General features: G+C 37.4%; 1 protein-coding gene across 2 annotated transcripts in view; it reads left to right on the plus strand.

Moving 5' to 3' along the window:
- Positions 1 to 12658, plus strand: part of arhgap29b (Rho GTPase activating protein 29b) — a 76457-nt gene that overhangs the window by 17124 nt on the left and 46675 nt on the right. For both annotated transcript variants that reach the window (XM_056474165.1, XM_056474172.1), the window contains exon 3: positions 10639 to 10782. In XM_056474165.1, the coding sequence (XP_056330140.1) occupies positions 10639 to 10782 (144 nt within the window). The remainder of the gene's footprint in view (positions 1 to 10638; positions 10783 to 12658) is intronic.

Raw genomic sequence — 12658 nt, forward strand, 5'->3', positions numbered from 1 at the left:
ATTGTGTAATTGTGTAATTATTTACTAACCCTTATATCATTCCAAATGCGTTAAATGTTATATAAAAAAACAAATGAAGATTTTTAATTAAATCAGAGATTTCTGTCATTCACCCAAACTCTGACGCTTCACTAGATATACGTTTTAAAAATTGCATATGATTTGATTGGTTTAATTCAACACACAATTGCTTTGTACAATTAACAGATTTAATTTGGATTATTATTCAAATATACACACTGCAGACATGTTTACGTGTGAGAAATGTTTTAATTACTTGTAAAAGCTCAGTGTCATGGTCATAATGACATAAAGAAACAAAAATGGGCTTAAATTTCAGTGTGTTTTCAGCGAAACGTTAAGCACAGTCAGATGAGTCCTGTGACGTCCAATTCAAGTGTCATAAATCTGATGGCCCTTCAGGCCAGTAATTCAATAACAGCCTGTTGCATATTGTTCCTGTGAGCTAAAAGCCTGTTGTTCCAGGTCTGTCACAGTAAATAATTTTTATTGTTTTCCGATATGTTGTCACAGAAATTACTGCAATAAGTGATATTATTTTAATTTGAAGTTCACGTATTCCACTGATTATTTATTGATTAAACAGGAGCATAATAATGCAAATAGGCATAAACCTTACCAAGAGTCAAAACCTTTTCATTCTTAAAGCTGATTTATACTTGCACACATATGCTCTGGAGCAGCAGCCTGCACACAGTTGCATAGCCCTTGTCGTGACTGACACCGACGCTGACGCTCCTCTCAAAAAAAGTAACTACATGTCGCAATGATGCATATTGCAAGCTCTGTGATGGGTCAGCTTGGTTAGCTGTGACGAGTGTGGGTGATGCTGAAAACCGAGAGCCCGATGGAGTGAGTGTTTACAAGTGTTGAGTCCCGTAAAAGGAGCTCAGGGTGGAAACTTTTATTTTGTGTTTACCTTATGGTTAAAGTTGTTGCTCGTCCGCCGGTTCCCACCTCTGAATGAGCGAGTTTGAGCTACATGTACATTAAACTCGACACAGAGGAACATATAAACCTACTGCCAGCGAGCGTTTCGGAAGTGTTAGAGCAGAGCAACACAAACTCATGCATAAGTATAAATACACGGCTACGCACAAGGCAGGTGCCGTGGGTCATGCCAATCTCTTGACGCAGAAGTATAAATCACCTTTTAAGTGTCAGCTCAAAACACCCATCAGATTATTTATTATAGCTGTTTGAAGTGTCTATATTATAGCTGGAAAAAAGTTTTTGCTGTTTTTTTGAACTGGCCCTTTAAGGCTAGTCCTCCCCGCCCACCGTTCCCATGTGCCTGTCAGCAATCGCCGCCCTCAGGAAGCAGATCTCACGTAACGTGTGTGAGAAATACTACAGTAAGAACTTTAACAATCAGTATTTGATGCATTTTTTGTGGAATTGCAACAATAAGTCACACACAATGCCATTACAAAGATCACGCACACACACAGCGAGGAAACACACACACATAGCACAGACACATAGCGCAGACATACACACACACACACACACACACACACACACACACATAGCGCAGCAGACACACAGACACAGAGAGAGAGAGAGACAGCGCATTAAGCTTTGCACTCGTTTTGCACGCATATGTGACATGATACTGGTAATATCCACTGCTGTATGGATATCTGTTATGTTAATGTACAAAATAAACCTGATTTAACGTCCACAAACCGGGACTGAAGCGTTTTCTTTTATAATTATTCTGACACGCGGCTGTGCTGATTAAGTGCATCTAAAGTGAATCGCTGTAATTCATTACGCACATGCACTGTTTTAAAAGATTATAAACTTGTGAAACTCACTCTTGATCACGTTTGATGATGATTGATGATCCTAGCGAACTGAACACACCTTTTATTCCCGGTTGCTTTGCGCTCGTCCTGTCTTGTTTATATGATTATACACATGACTACTGGACATGTTAATGCGCACAGCTGTCAATCAATATTGGTGGGCGGGGGGACCGCACTCCTACATAAAGTTGCGGTCGTTGTGGACCAATTGGTCCACCGTTTTTATGTTGTTAACTTTGGAAAAAAAAGGACTGGGAGTGTTTATTTCACCCTAATATGACAGTTTATAGACTACACTTACACACATTTCTGTCCAAACAGCTTGAAAAGTAGATTTTTCACCATAGGTGCCCTTTAATGTTATTTGTGATTGTGTACCAGTTCTTTTTTGTATATCTTCACCTTCAAACCAAACTTACTATTTCAGATACGTTAAAATCATGTTTTGCTAGTGTTATTCAGAAACACATGGTCTAGTATTTCAGAGTTGGGTTTAGTGGTGTGAACCTACTCTGGTATTATTGTTTAGTTTGGTTCGATTACGATTATCATGTAATCAATTTGGGTTCAATTCGATATTACAATCGAACCTCAAATCGAAACCTCGAGTCATCAAATTTTTTAGAATTGAATAATGATTCCCAGAATTGGTATTGGATTGTATCGGGAATCCCTAAAGATTCCCACCCTAGAATCAATTGTATTGATTATTGAGACAGGCCTATGTTGTTCAGACATTCAAGACATCTGTCAAAATATCTCGCAGAGGCCTGTTAGGAACAAGATCAGTCTCGAATGTTCACGAGAAAACTGTGTTGACTTTCTTGTGGATGAGATGCAGACAAGGAATCAGGGTCATTAATGTCCTTCGTTCTCACACTGCAGTCTTGTTGTCAGTTGGGTGAGATTATGTTAAACTGTTCTGATCAGAGACAGAGGGGCGGGCGAAGAGCACAAGTGAAACATGAAGAGACTGAGCGTGAAGCGTGGCTGGGCCGGCATGCAAGCTGAGCGTGGGAGGGACAGCGACTCGCTGCTGGAGTTCTCCGACTGAAATAGACCCTGGACGGAGGGCCATCGGTGGGGGACTCGTCCGGAACAATGCGTGTGTGCCTCTCTGGCGGTATCCCCACCGAAACAAAGCCCCTCAGTTCCCCCTGAGCAGTTTTCATGCATACTTTTTAAAATCCCATTGTTTTGACAGCACTGAAGTGTTTGGGGGCCCTGAATGATGCATTATTCATAACAGAGTAAGAGCGGGATTGGAGAGCACCGGTTGCTACGCTGGCATGAAGACGTCCCGGGACCCCAATCAGCTCTGACACATGACATAGTCCCCTGTGAGCTAGGCCCCTATTGGGCGGACACAACATTCCATCAGTCTTTTAGGGGTGTGGATTGCCCCTTGTCACTCAAATCGTCCTGTCCTGTATGTCAGGCCACACTATATAAATTAAACCAGCACTTCCGTAGTGCTTCTCAGATGAAACCGCACCATAATCATCATTAAAAAATGTTCTTCTCCCAAGCAGTTTTAATTAGAGAAGTCTTCTGTGACTTGCTGCTTGGGACTTGACCCCTCACCAGTAATTAGGAGGGCAGAGAGGGGAAGACCTACAACCGGGGTGGGGGCTTCTGATGGAGGGTTTCTGATTGAGGGACACTTCAAAGTCAGAGAGGACACCCTTGAAAATCCCTGGGGCTACAGTCTCCTCTTACCGCACTGGAATCTGCTAATCCTGACAGTTTGAAGGAGCGCACCTGGTTACCAATGTGGAAAAGGGAGGTGATTGTGATCTTTTAGTGATCTTACTCCTTTATTATAAGATTTGGTTTTCCAAAAAACTCTTCTCTTGGATTGTATCACTACACTGGGGACTGATTGGGGATTTTGTCCACTCCCACCTACAAGTTTTTGTCCTGCCCCCACCTATGGATTTTAGATCTGCAAGTTCTTTGTTTGCTGAAAAGACCAATAGCACATTTTTTTCCGCAGGTATCTTTTTACGTCATCCTCACTTAGCTTTTTTTTGTTTGCTACACTTTGGCCCTGTGTACACCAGGTGTTATGATGTGTTTTGGTTGATCGGATCACAAGCAGACTTGAGAGGCACATTCCCCTTTACACCTGTTGTTTAGTCTGTCTCTTTTGTCCACTTTTTACCACTTTCATGGCTTATGAAAGGTTTTATGGCTGGGTTTTTATGGTTTTTGGATCTAATAATAAGCTTGAAATAAGCTTGCACAATTTACATATGAACACAAAAGCAGGTGGCATAATGTAATATTGAAACAGCAGCTTTCATTTCTTTTATAATAGCTGCAAAATAATTCCAATAGCTGTGGGTTTCATGAATATTGTGTGTTTTTTTTTTTGTATATCTTCACCTTCAAACCAAACTTATTATTTCAGATAGCCACATTTAAATCATGTTTTGCTAGTGTTATTCAGCAACACATGATGTAGTATTTCAGAGTTGGGTTTAGTGGTGTGAACCCAATCTGGCCTCATTAGGGTTGGGTACCAAAACCCGGTGCTGCCTTTGTAACCGGTATGCACCGGACCGAATCAGCATATGAATTTCGGTGCTAATTACGGTGCCACTGGTGCTGCGACAAGAACGTAAAGCAGGCCGCACACCAGAAGTGCCGCAGTACGGCGCATGCAGTGAGTGACTCCCTTCATCAACACGCATGATGGCATTCATCTAATTTGCTTAAACTAAAGCATTCTAAAGTATGGCTATATTTTACAAGCAAGGATTCTGACACACCAACATGCAGCAGATGCTTTTACAAAAGTTGCGTGTAAGGGGGGAAACGTGTCAAACTTGTGAAATTTGAGGGCTCATGGAATCAACTTAAAGGTGAGGAATGGACTGTCTTTGACATTTTGTGACATCATCTGGCACTTTCAGAGAGTACATTTACATGAACACCAATACTCTGATATTAATATGATTAAGACAATACTCTGATCAAGAGTCAACCACGTAAACAGTGATTTTTGATTATCTTAAAGGACCACAGACACTAACTGCGGAGGAAACATTTATAGGCTGGTGACGCAATGACGTTACTGGATCTATGTGCTATAACATGTAACTGGGAATCATGAATGTAACATTCAAAAAGCAACTCATGTAAACACCTGAATCATATTATTGTCTTATTCAGATTAAGGCAAATCATTAGATCACTGATGTCCATGTAAAAGTAGTCACAAGGCCCAAACCCAGAAAAAAGGTGTTCCCTGATTTTGATGACAGTCTTTCCACAGGTTAGTAGTAAGCTAATGTAATGTTAATAGCAGAAATATATTAATGCAATTCAAATAAATAAAATATGAATTGATGTTTACTTTAAACTTATTATAAATATATATTTATTTTGTTAAATTATAATGATACATTTTTTTTTGTTAAATAATTTTGTGGCTAAAAAGTATTGGTTCAGGCACCGTTTTGGCACCAGTACCGTTCTAAAAGTATCGATTTAGCACCGGTATCGAAGTAACCTCAAACGATACCCAACCCTAGGCCTCATGGTTTCGTTTGGTTCGATTATGATTATCATGTAATCGATTTGGGTTCAATTCGATATTACAATGCGTTGACAATATGCTGTATCCTCAATTTATTTAGCTGCAGAAAGAAAATTTGCTTCTTAAATGTATCAAACATGAATCGAGTGATAATTACAGGTTTAGCATTGTGTTTTACAAGTGGTAGAGATTTATTTACAGTGTGCAAGGGATCTTGGGTCCTATTGTACCTTCAATGTCAGACTCAATGTGTCAGCAAACTCACAAGCAGGAAATGTGTCCAGATGTAGGGCTGTTTTTCAATATGCGTTCTTCAGCGATCTTGCGTCCTTGTGTTCTAGTGTAACATCATCATCAACTGCTATAGTTCAATTTCAAAACTCAAGACCACAAGAACGAAGGACGTGTAAAAGTTCCCGGATGTGTTCTTAATATCAAGGATGCATCGATCCAGACTTGATCAAAAAACTTGCTCGAGAAGTCCCAGAAGTCATTGCGGCTGATTCTGAATAATGGAGGGGGGGAAGCGCAGTGAAGGTCATGTGACCATCTGGAAAAACGCAGCATCTCATTTCTCACAGAACTCATATGACTTTTGCTCTTACACTGGTTCTCGTGGTCTCCCGAGTACGTTCTTCCGAGGTAACCTGGCAAAAACTTTGCCAGTCTCCACGAAAACACAAGTCCGTTCTCTGGGTTCTTGGAATTGAGGTTTCTAAAATAGTTGGTTCATTTTCATTATCCTCGCATGTGTCTCACATCCCTCGCTATAGTATGCTACTACAAGAACGAATGGTCAGAAAACCATCTGTATCATTACAAGTTATGGACTGTTACTAAACTGATACTAATTCACCCTCTACTGAATCATGATACATTATAGAAGCGATTTATTTTGACACCCTTAGTAAGGTCAGTAAGCAGAGAGGCTTTGGGTACTGGCTAAATGATTTCTGGAAGTAGATAAATTTGGACAAGCCCAAAAAATGCTTTTCAGAACCCATCTGTATTTACCATTATCCACTTAACACTAGTTAAATGTTCAAAAATGCACCTGAAAACAAATATAAGCACATATTTTATTGTGTTCATTTGGAAAACAGAACAGACCTTTGTCCAATGAAAATGCAGAAATATACCATTTACAATTTTTTGTGTTTGTTTATTGACCCTTCCTCTTTTATTTCTGGAGAATTTCAGAAATGTTCCCAAAATAGGTCTTCACTTTCCACTTGGTCCTAACTTTGACTTAAACATAAATAAAAGTGACTGATTTGAGTCTTAAAGCCCTGGGATGGATGGTCATTGCTTAGTAATAAATACGCATGTATTCGTGGAATTGACTTGGAGAAACAGGAGATAATAGAGATTAACAGCCGAGGAGGTCAAGCAATAAACAATCCATTACTTATCATTTTGGTGCTACTCTTAAAATCACGACTTTGTTTTCCTGATTTCGACGTTCATGTATGATTTCCATGTGTTTTCACATTTCGGGTGGTAAATACAGAATGATAAACTGAAGATGCTGAACTGTCAGAACAGTTTGAGGTTCCTAGTTTTTTCTTCCCCTTTCTTTCTTCCGCCAAACTCGCACATACCTTCCACGTTGTAACTGTGCACTCATAAAGCTCCTGTCTCATCTCTGTGGCATGATGTACATCTGTGCAGTGAGGATAAAAAACAGATGCTTCTGCCATCAAAACTCCAACATTCAGCTAGATATGAAGTCATCTGCTGCACACAGCCGAATGACTGTCCACTTCATACTGACGCAAACAACAGTGGCATTCATTGACAAGTATTGATTTTTAACATAAATGTCTGTTCATACAGTCTAAATATTTATAGCTTGTGTAATAATATTACAAATCTTGATAATGTTTCAAATTAATATTTTTTGGTGTTTGTTTGGATGCCAAACAGTTATACACATTTTTTACTTTTTTTTTTTAAGAATGGTATGAATAGTTTGCAAAAGTTCGTTGTCATTTAGGTATAGAAAACATGGTGGTCTTTTCAAGTAAACATCAAATTTAAAATATTTACTCTACAGTTGACCTTCTCTTTGGCTGCAAGTGATTCTGGTGTTTAATCATTCCTTATCATGCTATTTGTTAAAAGATAAACAGCTTTTTTAAGTCAGTGCTGCAGCCAACATTTAATCTGGCTCCATTTTGGTATGAAAAGCCCACTTTTTTTGAACAATTGCGTTGGATGAAAGCAGTTCCCACCCTGCATTTTCTTTTTTCATTTAATGTTGTTTAATGTCTGATTCGCATAAGACATGTACTGTACCTGACAAAAGTCTTGGCGTCAATCCCAGTTATAAGAGCAACAAATAATAACTTGACTTGTAGGTGATCATTTGGAAAAGTGGCAAAGTTTTCAGATGAATTATCTGTTGAACTGCATCTTGATCATCACAAATACTGCAGAAGACCTATTGGAACCCGCATGGACCCAAGATTCTCACAGGAATCAGTCAAGTTTGGTGAAGGAAAAATCTAGGTTTAGGGTTACATTCAGAATGGGGGTGTGCGAGAGATCTGCAAAGCGGATGACAACTTCAACAGCCTGAGCTATCAAGACATTTGTGCTGCCCATTGCATTACAAACCACAGGAGAGGGCACATTCTTCAGCAGGATAGCGCTGCTTCTCATACTTCAGCCTCCACATCAAAGTTGAAAGCAAACAAGGTCAAGGTGTTCCAGAATTGCCCAGCCCATTCACCAGACATGAACATTATTGAGCATGTCTGGGGGAAAGATGAAGGAGGAGGCATTGAAGATGAATCCAAAGAATCTTGATGAACTCTGGAAGTACTGCAAGAACACTTTCTTTGCCATTCCAGATGTTTCTTTAAATAAGTCATTTGAGTCAAAGCAGAGATGTAAAGATGCAGTCCTCCAAGCTCATGGGAGTCATACACAATATTAATTCTTTTTCCACTGCACCATGACTTTAAATTCTTTACTGTACATTATTTCTGTTTAGTGACAAGACTTTTTTCTACGCAAAATCAGACCTTACTGTCCTGATAATTTTTTATTTTGGTAAAATAAGTGTAATCTAGAGGCCTTTGCCTTTCATATAAGCCACTTTTGATACCAAATGATCAACTAGAACTCAAATTATTAGTTGTTCCTAAAACTTGCATAGGCGACAAGACTTTTGTCAGGTAGTGTAGATTAATGTTTAAAGGGGATTTACATTGAGTTTTAGGGTTGTGTACTCACTTCTGCTTATTTTAGAAACATGGAAGTTAGTAAAGACAGAGGAAGGCACATTTGCTCGGTACTTCCCAAAAACATTCAGATAGCTCCACCACTGGACTCACTCTGCATTCAAAACAAACTCCTATTCAAAAGTGTGAGGCTGGAGAGATTTTTCAAATGTTTCTGTCTGAGAAACTCACAAAGATTTCATTTATTCCATTAAAACTAAAGTAATCCATTCATTTTGTGAAATATTTAAAATAAAGGTTTTGGTTTTTATACAATTAAAATGTGAGTGACTACTATGATAGTAACACTGAATTTTGTAGTACAATGTTTTGAAAGTTAAAAAGTGCCTAATATCTTTGTGGAAACCATTTTGTGGTGAATAGAGTTTAACACATACAGTTCAAGGCAAAATTATTAGCTTTCTTGTGAAATGTTTATTCTTTTTCAAATATTTCAAATATTAAATAGTGCTGTTTAATGGAACACTTTTTTCCATCAAGTTTCAGGTGTAATAACTAATTTCGAATAACTAATCTTTGCCATAATGACAGTACATAATATTTAACTTTTAATTTTATCTATTTTGCAAGATTTTTAAGAGCTTCTATTCAATTTATCTTTATTTCTATAGCGCTTTTACAAAGTAGATTGTGTCAAAGCAGCTTAATACAGAAGTTCTAGTAAATTGAAACTGTGTAAGTCCAGTTTTCGGAGTTTAAGTTCAGTTTAGTTCAGTTTAGTGTGGTTTAAATTTCACTGCTTGAAAGTCCAAACACTGAAGAGCAAATCCATCAATGTGCAGCTTCACAAGTCCCAAACCAAGCAAGGCAGTGACGATTGTGGTGATGAACGAACATTACTAATTGACGAAAGTGAAGGAAAAACACCTCGAGAACAACCAGGCTAGGCATGACCATTTCTCCTCTGGCCAAACTTCTTGTGCAGAGCTGTAAGTTCATTTTAAAATTGCTGTAAAACTTACAGTATTACTGGCAATTTTAAAACTACAGCACAGTTGTAATTGTTAATTTACTGTAATCTTTACAAGTGCAATGTAAATTTATAATAACAATTGTGCTGTAAAAACTACAGCACTATTGTAATTGTTGATGTACAGTGCACTTGTTGTAAATTTCAGTTTTCCTGGCAACTAAAATTGCCAGTAATACTGTAAATTTTACAGCAATTTTTACAGTGTATGCAAGATTGGTTTATTAGACAAGTCATTGGACAACAGTGCTTTGTTTTAATAAAAAAAGCAAAAAACAAAACAAAATTAAATTTAGTTAAACTAAAGTAAATTTAAGATAAGATTAAATTAAACTAAAATAAATTAGACATTCTCCAAAAGAAAAATATAATAGGAAATACTGTGAAAAATGTCCTTGTTCTGTTAAACATCACTTTTTAAAAATAATTAATTTTATAGAACGGCTAATAATGTTGTCATCCACTGAATTTGAATTCAGAATGGCTTTGTCACTTTTGATTCCTTTGCATCTCAAAATAGTAGAAGTATCCACTTTCTTCACCAAAGCAATCTTTAAAATTATATATAAAAAAAAGGAGAGAAGCAAGTCGGATTTCTCTGAACTCATTTATTGTGACTGCAATAACACTGCGGCATCAGTAAAAATAAAATCTGTTATTACACGTCTAGATTAGTGTGCAGAGCTGTTGTCATGTCTGTCTCAGACTTGTTTTCTTATCTTAACATCCACCGTCTCTCGAGTACACGGAGCATCGTCTGCATCTCAGCCACACCACTGCACATAATCTCTTAGTCTCTTAGCTTGCACTGTCACATGCCTCCAAACGAAACGAAAAACAAAAGAAACATTAAGATGTTCCGATGACCGTTTTATCATGTGCAATTCGGGGAAGTTTACAGGGGTATATTAAAACTGACTCCACAACAGATTTTACTTTTGCTGTTTCTCCCTTATGGTTTTAAAATCGTGCATCCCCCCTAAAATATGAGGAAGTTGAGCTGATGAGATTGTGGTCTCTGACTGTTTGTTTTGTCACCCACAGAAAGTCAAGAGTGCTCGCAGCACGTGGTGAATGAGCGTCTTGGGGAGCTGGTCCACGTGTTGAAGGCCGTCATTGGCAAACACCAGGCACTGAACTCATCCGAAATCCTTGGTGCCGCAGGGACTGTTATAGCTAAAGTCAAAGGTGAGCATTCCTCCTCTCATTTAAGAAACTGTTCAGAACTGAAAAATCTCTTACATTGTTTTTGCATTTACAGTTTTCAGTCACATTGCTAGAACAAAGTTCGCTAACACTCTTTTTGAAGGAGTGTCCCTAAGACTGTCATGAAACCTTTAAGATCATGACTTGACACATGTCATGAATATAAATTAGACATCTGTCATTCGCTCAATTATGTTATTTTAAAAATGTGACATTGTTTCAGTTGTCTTTATGGCAGCTTGATGTAATACAACGTATTCTGTCTTTTTCATGACAACTTGACATTTTCAACACAATATAACGTGTCATAAATCTGTCATAAACATGATTGTCATGAGGCCATTACAACTGTGTTGTTTTAAGAGTGTCATCAACGTCTTTCTTGACGCGTCATGGAAGTTCTGGAATGTCATGGAAGTTTGAAAGGTTCATTCCAAACATTAAAAGTCAGGAAATATTTATTTCTAAGTCATGGAATATCAAGGATGTTCATCAAATTTTACTTTACATTTATTAAAATGTAATTTTTCTACACAGTATTTTTTGCCATGTTTTGTCTATTGTCATGATTCTCATGCCATTTTGTTCCTTTCTTTTATTGCTTGTTAACTGTCAATCGATTATATTGAAACAATATGATAAAAAAAATACAGTTTATAATATCAAGCAGCTTAAATTATTTTGTTTTGCTAAAACTGAATCGAAAAGAACGAGACAGGAAGATTCTTGTGTGTAAAATAAGGCGTATAGTTCATGAAAATTCAGCTTTTTAGTTTGTGACTATCAGGGAAAAGTCAGGGAATTTGGCATTTGACTTCTGTGACTCTGAGTTAGTCATTAAAATGACAGTAAATATGAATAGTGCTGTTTTAAAATTATTTGACCGAAAATTGACACTTTTTTCTATGATAAATTCAGTTTGTTCCACTGAAAAAGGTGATCAGAAAAATATCCACAGCATATCCACAAAAAATATAATAGTCTCATGACAATAATGCTTATGACAAATTTATGACAAGATATGTTGTAATGTCAAGTTGTCATGAAAAAGACGTGATGGTATGCATTTCGATTTATTAAAAGTATAACCCCTTGAGATGCAACATTTTATTTTCAAAGGGGTCATGGAAAATGAAAAAAGGCAAAAGCAAAACAAACAATTACAACACAGAAGCTCTTTCAAACCCCAAACCTCACAAACCATTTCCATTACAATTAAAGATAATCCTAAATAATCATTGATGAATGAACATTAAATTAGATTAGTCAGGTGAGAACCAAATAATATACACACATATATAAACTCATTGTGTTTGATTGTCAAGTTGTCATAGCAAAGAAATTTCAAACAATGTCCCTTTTGCATTTAAAATGCCATAACTGTGCAAACAACACTTATTGACAGCTGTCATAAGCATGAATAAACAAAATGTCCTTTATGTTCATATGTTATTCACAAGTTATGATTATAAAGGCATTGTGACAGCCTTATTAAACAACCCCTTCAAGTCGGCACCAATAGCCTAGTGGTTAAGTGCGCCAACATAAAGTATTGAATCAAATATGTTTTTAAAAATTGTCCTAGGAAAAGTATGAGTATTGTTTAATAGTTTTAGGACAACTTTGATGAAAGGTAATGATCCACTTCAAATGTTGACTACTTTATAGCACCATGGTGCTCATGGCATCCTGAGTTTAATTCCCGGCTCGAGGTCCTTTGCCAACCCTTCCCCTCTCTCTGCTCCGAATACTCCACTGTCCTATACAAATTAAAGTTGAAAAACCCATAAAAAAATAAATAAACACCCCTTCAAGTAAAGTGTTACCCAAAGTTCTACATAAACCATAACGTCTGCAC

Source organism: Danio aesculapii, chromosome 2 (assembly GCF_903798145.1).
Source record: "Danio aesculapii chromosome 2, fDanAes4.1, whole genome shotgun sequence".
Lineage (NCBI taxonomy): Eukaryota > Metazoa > Chordata > Actinopteri > Cypriniformes > Danionidae > Danio > Danio aesculapii.